The sequence below is a fragment of the Mya arenaria genome, chromosome 4 (genome assembly GCF_026914265.1).
Source record: "Mya arenaria isolate MELC-2E11 chromosome 4, ASM2691426v1".
In the NCBI taxonomy this organism is placed as follows: domain Eukaryota; kingdom Metazoa; phylum Mollusca; class Bivalvia; order Myida; family Myidae; genus Mya; species Mya arenaria.
In genome coordinates this window covers 67834216-67860506 of record NC_069125.1, presented here as the reverse complement: position 1 = coordinate 67860506, position 26291 = coordinate 67834216, and the positions used below count along the sequence as shown (strand labels likewise).

At 35.5% G+C, this 26291-nt stretch overlaps 2 protein-coding genes across 2 annotated transcripts; one reads left to right on the top strand and one right to left on the bottom strand.

Annotated features, from left to right (window-relative positions):
• Window positions 1-2259: 2259 nt before the first annotated feature.
• LOC128231026 (uncharacterized) lies at window positions 2260-5445 on the bottom strand. Its single transcript, XM_052943451.1, has 4 exons — window positions 5296-5445; window positions 3713-3776; window positions 3297-3452; window positions 2260-3049 (listed from the first exon to the last, which is right to left on the bottom strand). Exons 1-4 carry the CDS (start codon window positions 5443-5445, stop codon window positions 2805-2807), a joined length of 615 nt encoding a protein of 204 aa, XP_052799411.1. The 3' UTR covers window positions 2260-2804.
• A 4243-nt stretch (window positions 5446-9688) lies between these two features.
• Window positions 9689-23441, top strand: LOC128231407 (uncharacterized). The gene is made up of 3 exons (XM_052944196.1): window positions 9689-9777; window positions 12455-12601; window positions 15353-23441. Exon 3 carries the CDS (start codon window positions 15442-15444, stop codon window positions 20452-20454), a length of 5013 nt encoding a protein of 1670 aa, XP_052800156.1. The 5' UTR covers window positions 9689-9777; window positions 12455-12601; window positions 15353-15441; the 3' UTR covers window positions 20455-23441.
• The last annotated feature ends 2850 nt before the right edge of the window (window positions 23442-26291 follow it).

Genomic DNA, 26291 nt, shown 5'->3' with positions numbered 1-26291 from the left:
ACAAACACACAAGTACACAAACTTTTGCACGGAAGAACAGTAAACATTCATTTTCCATTTCTGTTGCAATATGAAAAACATACCAACTTTGATAAATTTAGAAGTAATTTTAACGATTTAGTAATCATAAGGTTTTCGAATTTTGTTAATATACACAATTATTATTAACTTAAATTGGAAAATATGGTCAACTGTACTATATCCTTTACGAAAACCAGCTTGCTCTTCACAAAGCATATTATTGACTTAATTCTAAATATAAATGTTGTTTTTTTTGTTTAAGACATAAGTAAACAATTTATCGAAACAGATCAAAATAGTAATGCTACGATAGTTATATGGATCATTTATTCATTTATATTGCATTTATTTGTAAAAATAGGTAAAAAAATACATTTACTTAACACCTTAGGGAATATTTCAGAATGAAGAATAATAAAAAAACAGCTGACAAAATAATTATACATTCATCACTATTACAATATTAAAAATATTCATTTATACTCCTATCAAAATTATTTCCAATGGTCAAGTAATCGCCAGGAGTTCTCATATGTTTGGTCCACTCTCTTTATCAGAGGTTTGATAATGATAAATCTGTTGTACGCATAGCATCTGATGTACGAGAATGCCTTCGGTGGTTCATGCCGGATTGATGGACACAACAACAACAACAACAACAACAACAACAACTTTTAATGCATTCAGGTAATTATGCCTATAGCATAAAAACAGTTTACGAGCAACACGTAACAAGCTCTGAAGAGATTTTATAGCGACAAAAAAGTACCTCAATTAAATTACCGACTCTCACTGACTGCACTTTAATAGTGGTATGATCTGTGAGGTTTGCAATTATTTTGTGTAAAAGGGATTAACTTTGACAAGGACAACTAACAGTATGGACGAAAATAATATAAAATAGCTGTTTTTTGTAACGACCGGAGAAATATGTTATGACCAAACATGCACATGCCAGTTACATGGCATGGCGGTCTGGATTTCCGATCGGCTTTCCGTAAAGTATGAAAAGTATGAATATGCATGCACTTAATGAACTAAATACCAGAGTTGTTTATGTAAACCGAATTATAAACTTATAATACTTATAAACGCACATGATATGCATTAATAATATAGTAAACGGAAGATAATTGATGAGCAGATGCTTGTTGATTAGTCATGGTCTTATATTAATGCGTATTGCTTAATATCATGTCACGTGTTGTTGAACTTGTCAGTGCAAACAAAGTATTTTATCTTCTTCAAGGCAAAACGGAATTAAGCATAGTTGCATGTAGACTTGATAAAATGAACTGTTAAATCATTATCAGTAATGATGAACTGTGACGTCATTTGGATCCTCCTCCTCCTTCATCCTCCTCCTCCTCCTCCTTATCATCATCATCATCATCACCACCATCATCATCATCATCATCATCACCATCATCATCATCATCATCATCATCATCATCATCATCACCACCACCACCATCATCGTAGTAGTAGTAGTAGTAGTAGTAGTAGTAGTAGTAGTAGTAGTAGCAGTAGCAGCAGCAGCAGCAGCAGCAGCAGCAGCAGTAGTAGTAGTAGAAGTAGTAGTAGTAGTAGTATTAGTAGTAGTAGAAGTAGTAGTAGTTGTAGTAGTAGTAGTAGTAGTAATGTAGATATAATTAAGAGTGGGACGTTTATCGGCTCCATACTGTATGAAAGCATTTTGGCCGGGGTGGGGGAAATAATAAAGCATTTAATTTTAGGAGAAATCTAATCTGTACACATCGAACCGGTTCTGGTCAGGGGCTCTTTTTAGAGCCTCCTATAAAGGTTAATGAAAATAATCTTTATATTTTACTCAGTTTAATCTACATCATAATAATTAAAGAACAGATGCGTATGAGATGGGACGCTAGGGAAAGCGGTCGCGGCTCCTATATTTCGCAAAGCGGATAAAAAAATTAATTTGCCTTTTTAAGTAATGGTGAAAGACCGTTGCGGTCCTTGATATAATAAAACAAATTCTGCCCGCGCCGTATAATGACTGCATTATGGCTTGATCCCGCCAAAGCCCCTGGTGTGACTTAAACAAATTATGAAGCACCATTTAAAATAGATCTTTGTAAAAATTTCCAGGGCATACGCCGTACCCCATTTAACCCCACCCCCTTCCGCCGACCAAAGACACTCGCGTTCCTATGCGCCTGAAGAATGGACGACAATTGCTATTGTATACTTTTTCAAGTTTTATTAGTATAACATTAGTATAAAACTTTTCTGCATAAAACTTAAAGGGGCTGTCTCACGTATGATAAAATAGTGAAAAAGAAAAGAAAATTGTCGAAAACTGACATTAACTTGGCATCGATGTGTACAATGCATTGAAACTTACTAACTAAAGTACCACATAGTTTACAATTTATTTAAGTTTAGCAGTTATTTCGTATTTTTCCATTAAAAAAGATTACTGGGTATGTCTACCAGGTAGAATTCATTCCTTATGTGTGATTGGCTAGTCGGTGTTATCACGTGATATTACCGAGGTAGGTGTAGCTTAATTATGTCACCCGATTAATAAAAGCCTTTGTAGCTCAGTGAGTAAGACTCTGAACTTCAATTTTGGCGACGCGGGTTCAAACCCGGTCACCGACCCATTTTTTTTTTACATTTTGGTACTTTTTTTTACAATTTGATATCAAAGCGTAACACATTCTATTAGATAATTGTCCTGAGATTCGTTACCGAAAAAAACTTTTTTGGTGCCAATCTGTGACACAGTCCCTTTAAAGCAAAACAAATCAAAATGGTGTCTAATGATGAGTATTGTTGTTGTATGTACAGTCATCGCCATGGTAAGTTGGGATGTATTTGTTATAGAAGGATGTGAATCCCGCCTTCTGCAGGAAAGTCTCAACCGTCCCTTGGTAAATGTCCCGGAATACTTGAGCGTCCCTCGCGAGCACGAAAAGGGTACTCCGGATACTGTCGCTGACGACAGAGTATTGGTACAACCCGTCGCTGCCGTATGTAGCCGGACCCAAGCTTATCACCCAATCTGGAACATACAGTTTGAAAAAAAACAAGACTCAATCGTTATTTACTTACGGATTCTTGTTGAATTTGAATCAGTGTAGATTGTGTATTAACTTCTCTGACACCACTAAGGTCGGTATAATGGGATTGATACTCATAGTTGTGGGATTTCTTATATTTAGATTCATAAAGTACGCACAATAATTTACTAATTGGCCCTTTTGAAATACAACATATGTCTTTTAACGTGAAAATAATATTAAATTTACATGGGGCTCCGATGGGCACGGTCTCGAGGTGGACGACGAATTTTCCGGTCTCGTTGGTAGGAGTGGCATATCCGTGGATATCCTTTGCCTGTCCGCTGGCGCTATGTAAACGCTCCGAGTTCAACACAGACACATTTCCGGGACCGTTTAGCCCATCTGATTTGAAAAAAAAAATGTATTTGATCTGTTGTTTTTTTAAATTATTTTCCGTATAAAAGAGTAACACTAGGTACGCTAACTCCGTTCATGTAAGCTCATTGGTGGTATATGACTTTTTAGTTGAGTAGTATCAGTATAAAGTACTACAAAGTGGATACTAGTATTTGTAATATAAAAAGGACAAGATATTTGTTTGCATAGCTCATCATTGACATGCATTTTGAGTTTACTTTATGTTTACATTAAGGGCAACTTACAGTCAGCGGTGATGCAATATGCACCGCTCTCCCAGAGTGTGACGACAGACTGACTGGCATACATCTGGACATGAAAAATAACCTTATTTATTATCTTTTAGTTTGGGTGGAAAATTGTGTACGCAATTTTAAAATCGACTCTTTCTACAACATATCTATAACCCGATAGTTCCTACCGTCCGCACCCATTTCTGTGTAACCTTTTACAACAACATATTTCCCGTCCGCCGCAATTACTATGTAAGTACTATAAAGAAATTCGTGAAACTTATGTCAACCGTGTATAACCGTAGTGCGATGGTGCATGCGCAAGATTCGTCTTCATCGGGTAAGTATATCAAGAGTTTAAGCCCTTTATTAAATGGAAAAAAAAACACTAAATCCAGACTATCCAGAACAATAACAATTCGTCAGACTCAATACAACTTGAGATTAGTGTGTATTCCTACAGGAAGAGATTCAACCGTAAGATAAGCTATTTCGGGTTCGTAACACAAGAGTTATTGCTCATTTATTAATGGAAAAGTCAGTCGTTCCGTCCGTCTTTCCGTTGGTCAGTCCACGGTCTTAGCAATATGGAACAACTCAACAAAATCAATTTTACGTATTTCAAGTCCGTCTAGCCACAAGAGTGATTGCCCTTAGTTTAATGAAGCTGAAAATTCCCTGTCATTATACTATGTTACTAATCGCCATAAGTTAATTGAACTTAATGTGAAGTGTGTATATAACCATAGTGCAGTGATTTGACTACATCCAGTCAATAACACGAGAGTAAATTGTCTTTAAGTAAAGAAAAAAGTTAAAAAGTGACCACCTACAGCTGTTATTGTGTAACTTAGTACAGAAATTTCGGAAACATACCCAAATGCGTATCGATTGGAATAAATTTGGCCAGAAACACAAAGGTTTTTTGCCCTTAAGGTAATGAAACAAGCTCAGATTCGTCCATTTCGAGCCTTTTATATATAACTCATTGACAGACATGATGTGTGTACAGCCATGTAGTGGTGTGATTCATGCACGTCTGCTGTCTAGATTGAATCAGTACATTCAGAGTTTTTGCTCTTATTACAAGGAATTGATTATACTTTAGCGTGTCCTTATGAAGCGAAAACAATTATTTTTGCTGAATACTGCATGAAACAAATATCAATCAATACCATAAAAAATAGAGCTCACAACAGCAAGTATCTTACAAACGTGTGTGCCAAACTCATATTCATACATATAAAAAAAAATCAAATATAGTACTCGTTGCGAAATTTTGTTTTGTTACAGATTAAACTTGAATCTTAAAATGTTTGGTTCTGCGACAATGAAACCTTTAGCGGGGAATATCAATTCTCGAAGATGTTTGTTATCTTTAAATATGTTCAAAGTGGGTAATCATTCATTAAACTAAAACCTCACGGCAAAGTGGTAATATAATCATTCAAACAGAAAAAAACATATGCTTTAACTTCTAACGACGATCTGACATTGCTACTCAATAATTTAGTGTTTAGTGTCTGGCCTTATTCCTTTAAAAACGAAATAGAGTTACTTTTATACATGAGAATGTGTTGTGATTCTTTACGTACCTGGTACCAACGGCCAAGGTATTTGTCCAGGTCTAGAGACTTGACTGTATTGGGTGGCGACCCAAATAACGAGGGGATTAACGTGTCCACGAGGAACCCTTCGCGCAAAGGAACGCACACAAATAGGAGAACACAGGCGTAATACAGCATGTTTGGTGCGTTATGATTAGATCTGCAATACTGAAGTTTCATTATGGTCGTTGTCTTTTATAACATCGGACGATGTTGTGTTACGTAAAGTTTTGACGGTGTGTCCTCTTTTTATCGAGCATGGCATTAAACGTGAGACTATTGTATTGATAAGGCGAGGGGTCATTCTCATGTAGGTTGTGGTGACTTATATGTACCAGTGTATATACTTATCTAATGCTTACATGTACAATGTATTAAATACTGTTGCCAAATGGAAAGTGATAAGTTTTAACTGTGTTTGTCATAAGAATAGCGCCACATGTATAAACGGAAACATTCTTTTACCGCATGATCGACCATCTTGAAAAGTCCGTTCAGATGAGTGATATGTTTAAAACAACGCACAAAATGCAATGGTAACTAGTCCTCTACCAACCATATCGTTCTCTTAATAAATCTAAGTCAATGATTATTTGGCGAAAAAATATTAGTCAAACTTTGTTTGTACAAATCGAATATGCATGCATGATTACCTATGAAATTCTAAAGAAAAATGTATTTACTTAATTTCCGACCAGCAATTCAAACAATTTATTAAACATTCGAAATTTTCCTACGTTCATACATATAAATCTAACGTGGAAACGTTGTATACGTCAGACTCCGTGTGCATACACTGCAGTTGTTGACAAAAAAATTGTACACAAGCTCAATGGCCATACCAGTTAATAATCTTGATCGTGCGATTTGCATTTTTATGAACAAAATTCATTAAAGAGCCATTTTAAATAAAACAACTAAATGACTCTGTAACTGAGCAAATTCTTGTCTTAGGTACGGTCCAAAATAGACCGAAAGAGTTCCCCAACGAAGAATTTTAAGTGTTTTCAGCCGCCTAATTAGCAAAATATCGGTATTGTCTAAAACAAATCCCTATAATCAGACCCTCAAATACTGGTAATCCTGAACCTGTCGCTCATGTATTGCATGTTTGTTCAATAAGATGTATTGCATATATAGTTTGTAGCAGCATTAATTATTATATCTAGATTTATTAATTTAAAGGGACTCGCTCATGTTTTGTTAAATGATTTTTTATGACGAAATAAAGTGTGGCAAATCATAAGGAATGTTAAAATAAGATATTGACTGAAGCTGGAATCCTTCAGCAAAAGTTGATATTTGCTCAAATATCGTATTTTAAGACCACAATGTTTAATGTCGTTACTAACGGGATTCAGCGATTCGTTGTAATGTGATTGGATGGTTGACATTATCACATGGTGTTATCAATGTATTCTTAAAAGGTCAAACTAAACATCATCTCTGGTAAAAGTTCTTCTGGCCTAGTCAGGGTTAAAACCCCACTAAAACCAACTGTTTTAATAAAACTTTTACTTATATTTTGTTTTTTTTTTCTGCAATTTCGGTATCACAGAGTAAAATCTTTATACCAGTATAGTGTATCGATGCAGTACCGTGAAAAAATGATCCAAAAACATGTGCGAGTCCCTTTTAAGCAAACACTTTACAAAACCTTAAATAAAATGAACTATGCATACACATGTTTATGCAATCGTTACTGATGTGTATGAAATTAGATGTAAAGTACCTCCATGTAGGCGTTACCCAAATGTTTTCGAAACGCTCGTTTTACAAAAAGTGCAAATTCATGCTCCAAATAAGGTTACTTGTATTGTCCATGCACTGATAACAAAGGGTGCAGTTGTATCAAGGGCACTAGTAAAAGTGCCACCATAAGAGTGTTTTGGTGATTTTTATTCTTGGCAGACTCTTATGGAAAACATCAAATGCATACATTTCGAATCAAGTTCCCTTAACGAACAGTATTGTTTTTTACGGTTAAGTAGTATGCTGAGTTTTATTAGCTGGTGTAGTTCAATATTTCGTCATTGTATATATGACCGATAAACAAACAGATTCGACCCTGCGGTATTGTTTGAAGACTTGGATATACTGGATATGCCTGATCAGTCAGTATGTAATTTAACAAGAGCTCTCGTAGGACAGCGAGCTCGACTATTTTGTCATAGAAATGATTACAATAATGCCCGATTTTCTTTTAAGTAATAGTTAGATGACATAAATTAAAATCTTAATCAAGTTGATGATTAAGAATGGGCGGAGTGAGCGTAACGTGGTACCACGTGGTATGTAAACACAGTTTATAAAGCCTCTCATAAATTTTAGATTTTTTAAAGGGCTGTCTCACAGATTGGCACCAAAAAAAGTTTTTTCTGTAACGAATCTCAGGACAATTATCTAATAGAATGTGTTACGCTTTGATATCATAATTGTAAAAAAGTACCAAAATGTAAAAGAAAATTGTGTCGGTGACCGGGTTCGAACTCGCGTCGCCAAAATTGAAGTTCAGAGTCTTACTCACTGAGCTACAAAGGCTTATTCTAATAGGGTGAAATAATTAAGCTATACACCTACCTCGGTAATATCACGTGATAACACCGACTAGCCAATCACTCATAAGGAATGAATTTTACCTGGTAGTCATACCCAGTAATCTTTTTTAATGGAAAAATACGAAATAACTGCTAAACTTAAATAAATTGTAAACTATGTGGTACTTCAGTTAGTAAGTTTCAATGCATTGTACACATCGATGCCAAGTTTATGTCAGTTTTCGACAATTTTCTTCTTTTTTTCACTATTTTATCATACGTGAGACAGCCCCTTTAATAGCCATTTGGTTGTCGAAAAGGGTCGCTGGCATTGTATTGAAAGAAATGACTGTACTGTATGTCAAGTTCAAGTTTCAAGTTTATTTGTATCAAGGCGTATACTATGCACGTGCTGTAACAACTGATAAACAACAAAGAAACAGTTCAAACTACAAACAACATGGCATTGCACTCAATCAATTGACATCATGGCACATTAAAGAAAATACAAGAAATTCATTATGCAAAGTCAATGATACAGATATAAATTAAAGTGAATGAAAGTTACCATTCATTAGATAAACAAGTTAATATGTATTTGGGTGGTTGAAATAGTATCGAGACATACATTTCAACCTATAAATATTGAAATGCTCGCACTCAAACAAATAATGAAATTCATCACCTTTTAAATCTTGATTGCAGAGGGTACATTTTCATTGGCTACGTCACGACATTGGCGATAAATTCCATTATAAATTTATGTGAACCTTCTTTGAAAATGACAGAAGGCAGTATATACCAGCTTTGCATAGAAACAAAATCAACATTTTATATTTTCAAAGGATCGTGTGTGAGAATGATTGTCAAAAGCTAAATAAGACATGCAAATTCATCTCGCTTGTAAAACGTTAAGAAACCCATCTGGCAACGTAGTCTAATTTTCTTTATACATAGTTTTGCTATGACTGATTGTATGCTTAACAAGTGTATATTTGTCTTTTCATATTCAAATACTCTATGCTGTAACCAATCTGACCCCTATGGTGGAATAGTTCTGCCGCAGGAACCAGATAACGCTCGCGAATTGTTTCGTGTTAACCACTTAATTTTCGCGATAATTTTCTAGACACATAGTTTATATTCGCGATTGTTTTTCGGTCAGATAAATCAAATAAGACTGAAACAGGGTTAAACGGCTGCTTGTTACATGTTCACGCTGTACCAGTACAACACTACTGGTAACAGGTTATCTTGTTGTGGTTTGAGAACAGCACTAAATAAGTAAAATAATACCTGGTTAACTAGATACAAATCGTGTAACCACTTATCAAAACTGCATTATCTGGCTTTTAGTTGGAACTGGTTATCTAGTAATGATTTGCGAATTCTATTTAGTAAGTCAGGCATATTAATTAGGTCCGTGGTAAGTAATATAATAACTGATTAACTAAATAAGATTCGTGTTGCCAGTGATCTATGAATACATTAAATTAAATATCTATAGGTTTCTGTGCCTAAATCAGGATTGCATTTATCGGAGACTGATAACGCTGATCTCAAAGTTATCCATTTATATGTTATTTATAAGATAATTTACAATCTTCACCAATATGAAATTTTAACAATCGGAACAACTCGGCAATTTTCCAACAGAATTGACATCCCGAAGCTTGCCAGAGTCGAGTTGTTACGATTTGAAATTTCAAGTATCTATGGTCACTTGCCAATACTCTACATACAGAATCGAAAGTCCATTGCAAGGGAAGTAACACTGCGTGGAGTTTGGCCCAATAGATGTCGAACCGTACTGTTGCCGATTTGACTAAAAAAATACGTGTTATGAAAACGCTTTTAGGTCAAACTTCAAGATGGCGAAATGTGATAGTGGGATTTCCACCCACTTTCGGCTTCAAATAAACACTTTTTCGGTGTAAGACTTGAATTATATTTGAACAGTTCAGATTTTTTTACAAATTATCTAATGTTATGCACTAGTCAGTTGTAACCACGCCCCCCACGGGACCTTAGCAGTCATCGAAATTAGACTTTTGGATGAACAAGCCCGAATACTTATTATAATGTTTAATATCAAATTCATGAACAAGCCCTGCTATATAAAATCAAGAATCTGAGCAAGCCCGGAAAGCATTTTACCAGTGCAGGGCTTGTGGGCTTGTGCTAATTTCGACCACTGCCCTAGGTAAGGCCCATTCCCCGCTATATTTTTGCCATGTGAAAAACACCGCATTCACCCAGCACTGCGGGGCCACTTGGAAGGTAAAAACACAGCCCATTTCCCCAGCTATCCCCGGTATACACCCGGACCTGGGGGTGCCCTTGTTACAATTGAACGGTGCATTAGTATTAAAAAAGTCAGTGCCTTCCTCAGGGTTACATTTTCTTGACCAATTAGCCCATGCAAAACATGGGTATTACACAAGTTTCAATGACACGGTGTTGTTATAGCAGCTTATTGATATATCAGATTAATGACACTCTTCGACTTGTGCCAATCAATAACTGATCTAAGTCTATATTATTCAACTATTTTTGGCAGTTTTCATTTCGGGAATTCCATATTGGAATTTGAATCATTATCACCTATTGATTCTGTGTTTTGAACATAAAATTTGCTTATTTAGTCAAACCAAACTAATGAGAGAGCATTCAAACTGAACATATCAATTTAATACTTCCTACTCTTTGGTTAAAATGATTTCCTATTTGCGACCAGGAGCATATTTTGATAGCCATATCCGATTATGAGTATCCGAATTGAAGAAAGTTGAGGTAGAAAATCAATTGATGTAATACAGACGTGGTAGTGATTTGATTGTTGCTGTTTTTTGCGTGTGAGTAGGTTGCTACCTTTTGTTATATTGTCTGCGACAATTTTCAAACCCTGACATTATTTTTTATTGGACGAAAAGAGCAAAACTTTGTTGAACTCAGATTCCGATGGTGATTATGAATACTTCTTAGAGTTCGGGCTTAAAATATCCATTTGATTTAGATTTCCTAAAATTCGGTCATGTTTTGAGACCAATGCAAGTTTTTTGGAGACCATATGGTTGAAAAAAAGATAGTTACAACATTTAAAAAAAATAGTCCCTATGAGAGTCTTAACCTTGTAAACCATGTAATGTTAGCATATATTTGGATTTTCTAGGAACTATTGGTTGCTATTTATGGTTTAAGCTAAATAATCATGTTTCAATTTTGAAAAATTGAGGTTGGGTCCAGTCAACATTTTCTGTTGATTCTGGTGGTGAATATATATGAACTATTTCATGTCTTTTCATAGTCATGGTGATTTTGTCTCCTTGTCCTCATTGAAGAATTCTCCTCTTAGAGTGAAACATAATGTGCCATGTAAATGTAAAAAAAATCAACATGCTGAAGGGGGGCAATTATTAATAGTAATAAGTACAAAATTAATCTGAAATAACACTATTTGTTAACTCAATAAAATTGTGGTTTTACTTTATACAGTACATGATTCCTTCGATTTGAATATTTGTTTATTGTCTTCATTTCCTTTAAGATGAACCCCAGATGATTTGATTTGAAATTCAGAAAGCTACAAACTATATATTTATCCATATTTTTTTTTAGATCAAAAGATATACTGCAAAAATAAGTTTTTTATGTATAGGTGTCAATTTAAGTGCATTAATGATTATAAAATGAATTAATTCGAAACATCTTCAACTTTTTACATGAATTGTGTTTGTTTATAAACAGTTCATAAAAACAAAATTAGACAACAGAATAAAAATTGTAACACTGGCTTGGAAATTTAATTACCTACCAACTGTATGTTGATCAATAATTGAAAAGAAATACTAGAAAAATAAGTTTGAAATGCATAGAGGTTAATTTTCCAATATTATCCAATAATCTCCTATGCAGTAGGAGAACTTAAAGAAGCTCATTATCTATTGGCTACTGATAAAAAAGAAAACTTATATTGTGTTTATTTAACTTGTATTCATTATGTACATTGAAAAACTATTTATAAATATTATAAAAGTTATTTGATCATAACTTTCACCTATATTTTCGCAGTGTGAAAACACCTGTTTTTTTGTGCTTTAGTTAAACCCATAGAAATATTTAAGCTTATATTTAAAAAATTATATTCAAACAAGTGTCTGCCAGTTGCCGTATGATGTTTGTTTATAAAGTGTATAAAATAACTCAATTTGAACAGTTATAATAAAGTGTTGGCAACATAATTATGTTGATGCATTAAATAGTCATCAAAATTTATTATTATCCTAATAAGCGAGAATATTCATGTTCTAATAAGACTATGCTAATTTCAATCACTTTACATAAAACCTGTGAACGAGTCCCTCTAATATGTTAAGGTCATGTCAAAACTTCATGGAATTCACACGGTCCACATAGAAAATTTGGTTTACCGGGTAGTTTGTTTTGCATGGTAAATGCTAATTGGTAAAACATAAAGTTAAAAATAAATATATAGTTAAAGTTCTGTCCTCTATAGATACATCTGCATGTGGTAAATATGCATATACACATTATCAATTTATACACATGATGGTATGAAAACAATTATTTCAAGACTTCTTTTTTTCTAGGTACTAGAGTAACCAGCTTGGAGTGACCGATGGTGATCGATCGTGTACTGGGAACCTCAACTTCCAACTTATAGCTGGATGATATAGCAGAATTTCATCAACTGCTCATTAAAAGCACTCTTTTGTTTTTAATTTTGTTTCAATTGAGTAAGTTTATAACATATTTTAAGAATTTATCACAACTGTAATGATATGATGTTTTTTGTACGGTACCTGACTGCTGATTAGCCAGGTTTAAAAAAGGGCAATGAGCTGCTAAAAAGAGATGATGCTTAAGGAGATAAGGCACATTGTATCTGGCTGAATAAAATTTGAACATGTTAGATATTGGTCGCATGGTCAAATCTTTGATGAATCTTTTAAACACACTGGAGGCATAAGATTTGGTCCACTATTTATGAAACTTAAATAGCATGTTTCCCCTTGATGAACTGTTGGACTTTAAACTGGGTCACGTGTGATCAAAAATAAGATCACTAGGTCAAATCTTAGATTTTTATGCTCCCGAAGGTTGGCATATTAAAATCGCACCGTCTGTTCGTCCGTCCGTCCGTCTGAATAAATCGTGTCGGGGCTGTAACTTTCTTTTGTTTTGGACAGATTTTAAATTAACTTGACACATGTGTTCCACATACCAAGACGACGTGTCGCGTGCAAGACCGTCGTCCCTTCCTCTGAGGTCAAGGTCACACTTAGGTGTTTATTCACAATGGAATGCTGCATATAAGGACATAGAGTATAGGTTGTAGTGTCTGGGCTGTAACTTTCTCTTGTATGGACATATTTTAAAATAACTTGCCACATGTGTTCGACATACCAAGACGATGTGTCGCGTGGAAGACTTATGTATCTACCTCTAAGGTGAAAGATACAATGAGTGTTTATTCACAATGGAATGCTGAATATAAGGTCATAAGAGTTTAGGTTGTCAAGTATGGGTGGTATTTTTTTATGTTCAGAGGCAATTTATAATGACTTGCCATATGTTTTTGACATGTAAAGGCAAGATCAACTTTTCATGTACTGACCTTGTTCATAGGTCAATGTCACATTCGGGGACATTTGTCACATACTGTGACAGCTCTTGTTATAACCATATCATGGTATTGTTTGCTCAGATTATGTTTAAACTTGGAGATAATGTTTCTCTTGATAAAATCTCACCATATATGAAAAGTGGGTCTCATAGGGTTAACAACTATGTCAAAAGGTAAAAATCTTTGGAGTTCTCCAGGCCATATCTGGTCCAATATTCATTAAATTTAATCAGAATGTTCTCCTAAAAAGTAAATGAAATCAATGAATTGCTTCAAACTGGGTCTCATGCGGTCAAAAACTTGGTATCTAGGTCAAATCTTTCAATACCATATCCAGAACCTATTATTGGTATTGATTGGTCACACTTTGTTCAAACTGTGGTTAGAATGTTCCCCTTGATGTAATCTTGGTAGACTCTATGGGGTCAAACACAAGGTTGTCAAGTCAAATACAACTTGTAAATAAACACAGGCAATATACCCACTCGAATCTTCATGAAATTTCTTCTAAATTTGCCTCATTGGGGCTAAAAACTTGGCCGCTAGGTCCAATTTTATAAAAACTTGGGAACGCTCAAGAGGCTATATTTTTGCAATATTTCTGGTCCAATCTTAGTGTCACTTAATCAGAATGTTTTCCTTGATGAAATCTTTGAAGTTTGATACTTAATAATATGTTGTCAAAATCTAGGTAACTAAATCTTACACTATATACAATGTTCTTTTATTCCAAACAGATACTTACAAACTCATATTTCATATCAAATGTTCATGAGAGTTCATCACTCTGCAGCGGAATTGCATGTTTCAGTTGGAATATTTCATCTACATTATTAACATATAACTTCCATGGCATCTACTTTGCCTTATCTGGCAGGGGATATAAATTCAATGAATTTGCTTGTTTCCATAGCAACCATCACTTTCCTTAGTAATATTTGAGATTCCATAGCAACCACATTTTTATTTGCATCCAGTCCTTTTCTTAGTGACCTATTACTTCTCTATCATCAACATGCTTTCTTAACAACCATCTCTTCTTAACAACCAAATTTAGGCTTTTTAAGCAACCATCAACTTAATTAGCAATGACATTCTTTCTTTGTAACCAATGACTACCAAGACTTGCTTCCCTTTTAACCTTCATAGCACCAAGAAGTTTTAAAAAGACATAAAACATAATATGAGAGGGCCGAAATACATTGCCCCATATCGCTCACGACCTCTTGTCTTTAATTTAAACAATGAAAACTTTATTTTCTAACTTGCACTTTCCTTCTGAATTTGTACTCTGTTGGGGAGCAAACATCTTCTGAAATACTTAGTACATAGTTCCAAACAATAGCCTTGTTTACGGTATATCTGGTTATTATGTTGACTATATACTCAATTTATCTGTAGATAATATTTGTATTAAGAACAACACAAATCAGTTCCAGTAAAGTTCATATTCAACATTTCGGCACTATTTGAAATAAAGCCCTGAAAGTAATCAATTAAGTATGCTGTCTTGCATTTTGAAAGTTCTATGTTGTTCCTCAATATGACTCAGGACTGTAAAGTTTGCTTAATTATGAGGCAGATTATGAAAGGCAGAGGCTTTGGCCAAATAATTGTTTTAGATTCTCATCTAGATTTCCAACAAATAGGTCATGTGGGTTCACTTTAATTTTAAAACAAAAAAGCATGTGATACATTAAAATGTTGGCTCTGTTTTCCAGTTTTCTACTGTTGTAGCCTAATACATTTCAGATAAAATGATTGAAACAAGGGATTTTGGACAAGGTCAAGTGGGAACGTGAATCTGGAAAAGAAATAGTTTGGACTTGTTGGTATCTAATTTGTAATCTTGCTTTTTCAGTTACGCTGAGGAACCAAGTTACAAACTAAGTGTTTACAAAGTGTAGGCCGGTGGTGTGTGAGTCTTATTGTGTTCCATCCAACCCAGCTATGAGGAGGAGCAGGAATACAGAAGCAGATTTCAGGGACCGGAGGGATGGCTATAACAGGGACCAACGGTCAAGAGAGGACGGTCTTAACCGCTATTACAATGATAAAGATCAAAGTAGGAGTGGTCAGAATGTTGACCAGTTTCATTATGAAGAACGACTACCACAGTATGACCTTGACTATCAGCATTATGATAGGGGTCAAGTTACAAGAGAAAACAGTTCTAGTAAGCATTTGGATGATAGAAGGTATTCGTATTCTGATAGATTTGCTAATGCAAGAGATGACTACCTTACTGAAACTGATGTAGTCAGAAGAGATCAATACAGACAAGAAGAATACAAGCAGGATGAAAACAGAAGAGGGGAATATGATCGCAGAACAGATAAAAATCTGGAACAATTTGATCATAGATTTGACAGCCAGGTGACTGGTAGGGAAATCACTGGCATTGGAAGGAATCATAGAAGAGCTGAAGACCAGCTAGAAGGTTCCAGGCAAGACATATATAGAGATACCAGAGAGTCTTACGATGACAAAGAGAAGGAAAGACATGCTGACTTAAGAACTCAAGAATTTTCAGATAGAAGAGCTGGAGATTATTTCTCTGGTAAAGATCATGGAAGTTTCAGACAATCAGTTGATGAATGGGCAAGTAGAGGTCAAGATCGGTTTTCAAGAAGCATTCATCATGAAGGGAAAAATAGCCTGATGGAAGAGAAAGGTTCCTGGCAACAGAAAACCAGGTATAAAACACAAAAAGCAGATGTAAGTAGAGAAATTCCTTCATTGTCAAGAAAAGATTCCAAACAGGATCACGGAGACAGTAGACCAAGAGGGGACCATAGTCATCAAGGATCTGGGCCTTCACGATCAAATTCATCCAAAGACCAAATTAAGGCTTCTGGTAAGGCTTTGCAATCATCGAAACATGCTGACCACAAAAAATCCAGTTCCAAGACTGACTATACAAAGCCTGGAAGAGAGTACATCAAGTCAGGAACTAAAAAACAAGAGCAAAATGTTGACAATAGAAAAGTTGAAGCAGATGTTCGTAATAAAGCAGAACGTAAACATTCATTTTCTGACAACAGAGGTCATGCAAAGACAGTGGAAAGAAGTGCTAGTCAGTCCAGGGCAGATGATTTCAAAAGGCCTCATGATGTTAAGAGTAAAACTAGAATTTCATCTGGAATGAAATCTGAATACGAATTTCATGAGGAAGATGTTCTAAGTATTATGGCAGATGATGATGGCTTCGATAGAGAAACTGGAAGGATACATTCTGAGTCATTTGTCACTCAGGATAGAAGCACTCATGGTAAAGAGTATGACGATAGGGAGTATGCTAATACTGAAACATACCCCAGGCAAAGTGGATCTTCAGACAAAGTTAGACATGCTTCAGAGTCAGTTGAATCTAGGCAACAGAGTGGGCAAAACAATTCCAGTAATTACAAACAATTTAAATTAGGAATCAAAAGTTTTAAAAGCAGACCTCATTCATTTGTTACTAATTTTAGAAATAGATCTATACATAATACTAAAAGTAAATTTGGTAACAACTCATTTACTGGTAGATCCAACAGATTTGCTAGGTCTAGGCAATATAATGAGAATAATACACAGTTTTCAGGCAAGGGTAGGCAGACAAATTTAAGCTTTCAAAAATCTGAGAGACATTTTCCTAAATCAAGTAGCAAATTCACAATGCCTAATAGATTTAGGGGTCCTCAAATAAAGAACGATTTCAAGAGATTTGATGATCCTGAATCTTCTGAAAGAAAAAGAGCATTTTCAGATGACTATTCTCGTAGGGGAACTGATCCAGAGAAATTCTCATCTTGCACAACAAAGTTAATTGATCATAGAAATAAATTCACAGGTAAGAACAAAGGTCATGGCTTTGTAAATAAGTCAAAGGGATTGCAACACTATGATAGAATGAAAAAGAAATACCTGAGAGGTGGACAGGGGAAACGGTATCAACCAACTGGACAGCAGAGGGGTGCAATTGATAATGAAAGAAATGCCGATAAATACAATGAAGAAACAGAAAACACATACAGAGATGAGAGAAGAGCTGGTGAAATGTTTATTGATGATGAAAGGAAGATAGTTGTAGGCAATGATGGTGTACTTGGACCAGTTCCACAGCAGCAGGTGTTTTTCATTCCAAATCCAGAACTTGCAGGGATGCAACCGCAGTTTGTTGACCAGTATGGTAATGTAATCGTTAACCCTGAGGTAGGTATTCAACAAGATCAACCAATCCATTTCATCTCACAACCAGATGGACAAGACATGGGCAATGGACAAGAACAGCAGCAGGTATTCTTCATTCCCTTCAATCAGATGCCAGGACTACCCGACAGTTTGGAGCATCAGCCATTGATTTCTAATGAAAGGTCATTAGATGATCCAGAAAGGGTTAACACAAGAAACATTGATGGCAGTCGTCGTAAAATAAATAGGGTAAAACCTCAAATTAAGAAACCTTTGTCATCAGAGGCAAGAGCGAAAATAAAACAGCAGTTGGCTCTGAAAAGAAGACAAAGGCTGGAAAGAGAGATTGAGCAAAAAGTCATAAAAAAACTCTTGAAGTCTGCTCAAATTCCCGGCACGAGTATCAACAAAGAAGAGGCAACTCGTAAAAAGCCAGTTTTGAAGCGAATTTCACCACCATCTAAAACCAGCCATTTGAACAAAAAGGTAAAGTTAGTCAAAGGGGGGAGAGAGATTCAACCAGAATATGAAGTTGTAAGTGGTGAGGATGATTATGAAAATATAAGTGATTATGAGGATGTGTCAGACGATGATGAAGGATCAAAGGAGAAGAGGCCTGTTTTCAGAAAACCCGGACAGCCAAGGATTACTGGCCTGCATAAAGGTATCAAGAGAACAGAAGAGGATGAAGCTGAGAAAAAGACTGGTGATGTCAGGCATGTGGTTGAAAAGTCATGGAAAGAGCCGATTAGAAGAACGGTTCATGTGGAACATAAACAAGTCATGAGAAGAGCAAGAAGATCGATCAGTCCAATTGAAATTACAGTAAGCAATGACAAGTACAGTAACATATCGAAAAATGAAGGCAGAACAGAGTTGAAACATGAGAGAACTCCAGAAAGTCATAGTTCCGAAAGTAGTGAAAGATATGATAAAATGAAAATTGAAAATAATGAGAAAAAAAGAAGTGAAAATGAGAAAGAAAGGTATAGTGATAGGAAAAACAGTTTAAGAGGAAGATCAGAAGAAAGACATAGATCTAGAGACAGATCTAGAGAGAGAGTTGAAAGGCGCAAATCTAGAGAAAATCCTGGAGATAAAATTGAAAGGCGCAGATCTAGAGATAAAATTGAAAGACATCGATCAAGATCACCAGAAAGGAAAAGGGATTCAGGTAAGTATTTTAAAGATAATGCAGAAAACCAATACAAGACAAAGGGGCCTGGTTGTTACGATAATACAAATGAAAAAGATGTGCAAAATGACAGAGATAATAGAGACAAGAGAAGAGATGCTGACAGGAATCCCAGGAGTCCTGACCGAAGGGTGACAAGTCCAAGAAGAAGATCTAGAAGCCCACACCAACAGTCCAGAAGTCCAAGAAGAAGTAAGCCTGATGATAGGAGAGATCGGAGCAGGAGCCCAAGAAGGCGTAGTAGAGAAAGGAACCAGTCTAACGATGCCACAAGAAACAGAAATGAATATACATCTAGGGATGAGAGTAGTAAATATTCCCTGTATCCCACATCCTCTCATGTAATAAGCAGTATGTCTGGGATAACTCCTTCATTTCCATATCAGACTCAGACTCCTGTTTTGTCATTAGATCAAAGTCTCCCTCCACAGCACCAGAGTTTAACCGCAATGTCTGCACCTATTCCCCCACCATTTCTACAAAATCTAGAACCTCAAAATCAACTGAGTGATATGTCCATGCCTCCTCCTTTGATGGGAAATGTACATTCTTCAATGTCATCACTGGTTATTCCTCAGCAAGCTCCCATGCAACATCAAATATCTTCAGCTCAGTTTCAGCAGAACATCCTACAGACACAACCATCACAGAACCAAACTCAATATCCACAGCAACAATTGCAGGCAATGAATCAAGCACAGATGGGTCAACATATGCAGTCCAATACAAGTAATCCCTTGTTTCCGGTTCATCAGACTGGAAATCAGCAGTTCCTCCAAGGAAATCAGTCAACGATGCCAATCATGAGCGTAGGGCAGCCAGGCCAGCAGCAGGCGCATATACACCAAGCACAGAGCATGGTTAGTATGAATCCCAGCCAGGTGCCACAAGGACAAACTTACAACATGAGCCACATGCTTGGACAGACAAGGTCGAATATTTCAAATGATGGTAATCAGCAAGCTGCTAGTTTTGTAGCTGCTTCACAGCCAACTGTCAGGGCTGTGCTTGGTACTCTCTCTGGAGGTAGTAAAACATCACAGATTGTAGGACAACAATCTGTTGTACTTGGAAGCAAGACTCAAATGAGATCGTTCGTTATGCAAAATACCAGTAACTTGGGATTCCAAAGTGTTCGAACAGGAGCAACTGAGAAAGGCAATAATAAAAGAAATTATGGAGGGAGAGATTCAAACAGAACAGAGGATGATGAAGATGAAGAAACCTTTGAAATGATTTGCTCTCATTGTGAAAAGGTTTTTCTAAACCAAGGAGCAATGAGGAAACATTCTCTTTGGCATCAAAGAATGTCGACGAACGAAACCAGGCTCCGCTGTGACTCTTGCGAGCAGGCGTTCACTAACACGTTAAGCTATAACAGCCATCAGAGGGAGAAACATTTCATTGAGGCGCTCAACTGCAGCATGTGTGACAAAACTTTCAACTCAATAGCACAGTATGAGAGGCATTGTTCCCAGTTCCATTCTCAGGTCAGCGTACAGCATTCCTGTCCCATGTGTCCGGCCACATTCCAGCAAATACGACATCTCCTTCAACATAAACGAGATCATCACTCAAGCTACAGGAAGTAAAATGGCATTGACAAGAACAGAAAACATGCTCAGCAAAAACATCTATGCATGCTCTAATAAACCCACCTATATAGATACTTCCACCTAATTCATATGGCCAACATAAGATGAGATTCAAGATCGAGAAAATGTCGTTCAGAAAACAGTATGGTTTAGAATAACACAGATTTTGACAGATCAAAAGATGCAGTCTGATAGTTGGTAAGGATGTAAATTCATGTAAGAAATAGGTAGGTGATTGACAGATGCTCAGAAATCATTTAAATTAGTACATTATACATAAAGACAGTTACTGTTTCTATGATATAATGAAAGTGGATTAAAATGAAACCACTTTTTATATTGAAGAACCATATTGAGTAAAGTTTGCCAAGTTGACTTCTTTTAAGTTATATTTACTATCCACTGAGATGATGAGCCTGATTACAACATGAGCAGAAGCTATTCAAATCTCTGTTTAAAAAAAAAGTAAGAATTGTATGATGTGTTTACATTTAACACACTATAAAAAAGAAAAAGGGGAAACATAATACCGGTATGTATTTAATGTGAATTATCTACAATCTCACATTGGTAGTATATAGGCCGAAGTATTTTTTGTTCATATAGTGTTTCGATTTCAGCCCGTTTTTTTTTTCTTCAATATGATTTGAGTTTTTTTTTCAATTATTTCTATTTTAATCACAACGCTTCAAAAATAGGGGATATATAGAAAACTGAATTGTGTTGTCAATATTGCAGACCAAGGAGTGAGGAAATTTGCTAAAATCCTTGGGGTCTAAGAGATTTAAGTTTAAGAAAATGCAGCCAAGTTTTTTTCCCATGTAGCTGTCTCATCGGGCGTGTCAAAATCATGCCTGTCAAATGACCCGCTGTTAAAAGTCCCCTTAATGCTGCTGCTTCTCCCTGGGGCAAATCATTGATAAGTGCATTAAGTATGATTTGTTTCATCATTATGACGTATAAGTTAATAATTTAGGATTGATATCTAAATTGTATAAGGTGACCACTTCTAGGTATTGCTGTAAATATTAGTTATTACTGTTTTTCATTTTGAAAGTAAAAATGTGCTGTAAAATGTTGTTTTTTGTTTTGTCTATATACTTGTAATAATATACTTCTAATGATGTGCTTGCAATTCTGTTAATTATCAATTTTCCATGCTTTGTTATATAATTAATACCAAAGATAATTAATACCAAAGATGAGAATTTGTTTCCAGCTCATAATACATGCTTGCTTATGACAAGATGCAATTATTGATGTCTGAACAATGCAGCCACCAAGAACTTGTGAATGGATGATTGATTTCTATATATTATAGCCTTTAACCTTCCTGTTTTATGCTTTTTTCTTGAAGATGAACTGTTGTTATTGTGCTCAAATGATCCATTTTTATACTTATTATAGTTTCACCTGCCCAGTACAAGGGGGAGAGGGGAGGGGGGGGGGGGGCAGTGTTCAGTATGTTGTCCAATCAATTACTTAAGAAGCCTTTGTCAAATCATCACCAAATAACATAACATCTCCAACAAGTTCGATAACCAGCCAATTTGCTTGAGTCACTTCAGAGTTATCACCCTCAAATAGGTCTTGTCCAATCAAACTCTTTAGAAGCCTTTGTCCAATCATTGCCAAATTTTGTCAGAATGTCTATGGGCATATATCTCAGTCAAGTTTGATTACCAGTCCTGTCCCTTGTGTCTTTCTAGATTTATCGCCCTCTAATTATAGAAATTACTTAAATTTGGTCATGTCCAATCAATAACTTAAGAAGCCTTTGTTCATTCAACACCAAATTTGGTCAGAATGTGTATGGGCAAAATATCTTGGTCAGGTTTAATGACCAGCCTCTGTCACTAACAAGTTATGACTCTTGAATTAGCAAAAACTGCATTAAGTGTAGGCTTTCAAAAAAAAATTAATGTACAACCACTTATCAACTTGATGTTCTTAAAAAAGGATGGGTGTATTTTGCTATAGTTAGCATTCTGTTTTATCATAATGTACATAAATGTTTGACTTCACGGTGCATAGCAGTTTTGTCATATTTTTTTTCATCTGTTGTATATCGCTTTTTATGCTATCATCAAAGAACATGGTTTCTCATTCTGAAAAACATAAACTTGTTCTATTTTTGTGGAAAGATTTTGAAATAATATGTTTTAAATGTTGGGACCCATGCACATCCATAGCTTAAAGGTCAAGGTCACAAATAAAGGTCATCTGGTTACTTGATAGATATATTGACAGGACACGATGTATGCCACAATGCAAATTATGTATGTATGGTTATGAAAACAATCTTTGATTATAGTTGTTCATTTATAGATTTGTAATTGTTTTCAAATATGTTTCATTTTGACATATTCATGTTTCATTGTTTCATAAATTCTCTTTTCTTGTGCGAGGGAATGTATTGCCATTAAGTTGATTAACGTTAACATTATTGACCATGCTTTGTGGATTAAGTACAGGAACATATGGTTTTAAAGTTATAAGATCATCTTGAAACAAACTTGGCCACTTAGGGGGTTTGGGCAGCTTTTTGAATGACATTGTCTTTTTACCTCTTGTCTTTTTAAAAGTGCCTCCTTTCAGGGCTTATGAAAAGTCTGTCCCTCGATTTTTTAAAGTGGTTTTTGATCTTTTCATGTAAGAAACTACGGTCAAGTTCAATGTTTTTGGCTCATCTTTTACAATTGTTAAGACTTTGTCTGTTCTAACCTTAATTATGTTATGTTTTTAATATCAAAGGAATTTAACATCTTACAATTTTGGCTGCTCAAAGCCCTTTTTTTATTTTTAAAGCATCACATATATAATGCTATTATTGAACGTTACTAGAAAGTTTTATATCATGAGATAAAAATAACTTGAAAAAAAATGACAGAATTGATAGAATTAGTTGAACATCATGCATCTCGTTACGTCTATGTACATGTATATACAATTATTGCTTTTTGAATAAAATGTTTTAGTGAGAAGGTTATCTTTATTAGCTTGACTATTCGAAGAATAAGGAGATCTATACTACTCACCCCAGTGTCGGTGTCAGGTTAAAGTTTTACTTTTAAGGGCCATCACATAATGAGGTTAGATAACTCCATATTATCCTTTATACAAATTATGGCCCCTGATTGACTATGGAACTTAGGTTAAAGTTTTAGGGCAGGTTGGGATATTTATTGACAACTTCTATACCCTTCATTCAATTGACTTGATACTTCTCACAGTTGTTCAGGGCCATCACATAATGAGGTTAGATAACTCCATATTATCCTTTATACAAATTATTGCCCCTGATTGACTATGGAACTTAGGTTAAAGTTTTAGCGCAGGTTGGGAAATTTATATTGATAACTTCTATACCCTTCATTCAATTGACTTAATACTTCCCACAGTTGTTCAGGGCTATCACACAATGAGATTACATAACTCCATATTAACCTTAATGGAACTTAGGTTAAACATAAGTTAAAGTTTAAGGGCAGGTTAAAGTTTTAGGGCAAGTTGGGATTTTAATAAAAAAAACTTCTATAGCCTTCATTCAATGCACGTAATACTTTGAACAATTAATGACGACCATCTTACAATAAGGTCACATAACTCTATTAACCCTCAATACAAATTATGGCCCTTGAATGATTTTTTTTTCATTCTTTTAATTTCTTTTGACAGGAACATTTTTATATTCACAACAACATTTTTATAAAGGGAAAACAAGTTATTCGAATGACTTGCGTCATTGTTCGGGCGGGCTGGTGGACGGGCAGCGTCAAAGTCACCGTATGTATCGAATAATTTGAGCTATGATTGACATAAAGAGACCAAACTTGTATATATGAAGAGTTTATGGAGAACTTTTATGGGAATGTGTTTGGGGCGCCTAGGATCAAGGTCAAGGTTACTATTTATAGGTTTGTACTGAATAACCTAAGTAAGGGTCTACATATAGTGACCAAACTTGGTATATAGGAAGAGTTTATAGAGACCTTTTCTGAGATTGTGTTTTGGGCCTGGAGAGATATGGTCTAGGTCAAGGTAACTTGCTAAAAATAGAAATATGGTTAGTACTGAATAACTGGAGTAAGGGTTGCAAAGTGTGACCAAACTTGGTATATAGGACAAATTTATGCAGAGCTTTCATTAGATTGCCTTTTGGCCCCCTAGGGTCAAGGTCAATGTTACTATAGATTGCTGTTTTAGTTATGGTTGACATACTGTCAGTGTGGCCAAACTTGATATGTAGGAAGAGTTTATGGAGAACTTCCATGGGATTGTGTTTGGGGCCCTTAGGATCAAGGTCACTGTTACAAAAAATAGAAAAAAGCAGTTTAAACTGAATCTCTTCTGCCAATCATTAAAAATCCGGTTTTGTCACATAGCGATCCTTGTTCATTTTTTTAATTTGATTGTTTTATTGCTTTTGACAGGCACATATTACATTGTTATTGAATTCACTTCAAAGTCAAAGCGGCGTAGCCGAGCGTGCTGTCTTACGACAGCTCTTGTTTTGTAAAGTGTTAACACGTGATACTGGGGTTGGGAGTGTTATGTACTCTTGATTCCATCCATTTCAAGTCTGTTCTTAAAATTAAAAAGAGGAGGACCATTTTATAAATTATTTCATGAGTCAATGTATCAGTTAATGTGTTTGAAAAAGGGGATGTAGGTGATCATAGCTGAATGGTTCAAGGCAAGGTCACACTCTTAGTTTTCATTTTTAGCTCATCTGTTTCATGAAGAAAGAAGTTGAGATATTGTGGTCTTGCTACACAACCTACCATAGACAACCACACACACGTAGCAAGGTGCATAACTTTGGCTCCTCTTGACAACAGAATAATGGACGAGTGTTGACATGCCTCTGCAGTATATTATGTCAAAGCTGCTCCTCGGCTATGATCTAACTTGAACAAGCTAGGAATACATGTTCACTTGCTAAGGTCACATAAAATGCTATGATCTATAGTTCCAAGGTATATGTCACCAACCATATTAATTTCCCCCTGATGTCGTTCAAAAACAAAGCAATTGCTGCTTAATTAACAATAGCTATCACTGAAGGTGATCAATACCCCCGAACGCCGCCTCTCATTATGATTTATCATTGTATGAAGTTTCATGAAATTCCATCTAGTAGTTTTCAAGTTACTGTCGGCTTAAAAGTTTGACAAAAAACACAGAAAAAGGCGATAACTATGTAATTTGCTAAAATAGTGTAATGATTCATGTACACTGAACTCCTTCTCATTGTTCTGTACCATGGTATAAAGTTTTATTACAATCCATCCAATAGTTTTCAAGTTATGCTCCGGACAAGAAAAAATAACAAAGGGCAATAACTCTGTAATAGGCTGAAATAGAATTGGGGTTCTTGTACACCGCTCTTCCTCTCATTATGATTTATCACTGTATGAAGTTTTATTAAATTCCATCCAATAATTTTCAAGTTATGCTCTGGACAAGAAAAAGTAACAAAGGGCCGTAACTCTGTAATTAGCTGAAATAGAATTGCGGTTCTAGTACACTGCACTCCCTCACATTATGATCTATCACTGTATGAAGTTTTATTAAATTCCATCCAATAGTTATAAAGTTATGCTCCGGACAAGAAAAAGTAACAAAGGGCGGTAACTCTGTAATTAGCTGAAATAGAATTGCAGTTCCTGTACACTACACTCCCTCTCATTATGATCTATCACTGTATGAAGTTTTATTAAATTCCATCCAATAGTTTTCAAGTTCTGCTCCGGACAAGAAAAAGTAACAAAGGGCAATAACTCTGTAATTAGCTGAAATAGAATTGTAGTTCCTGTACACTGCACTCCCTC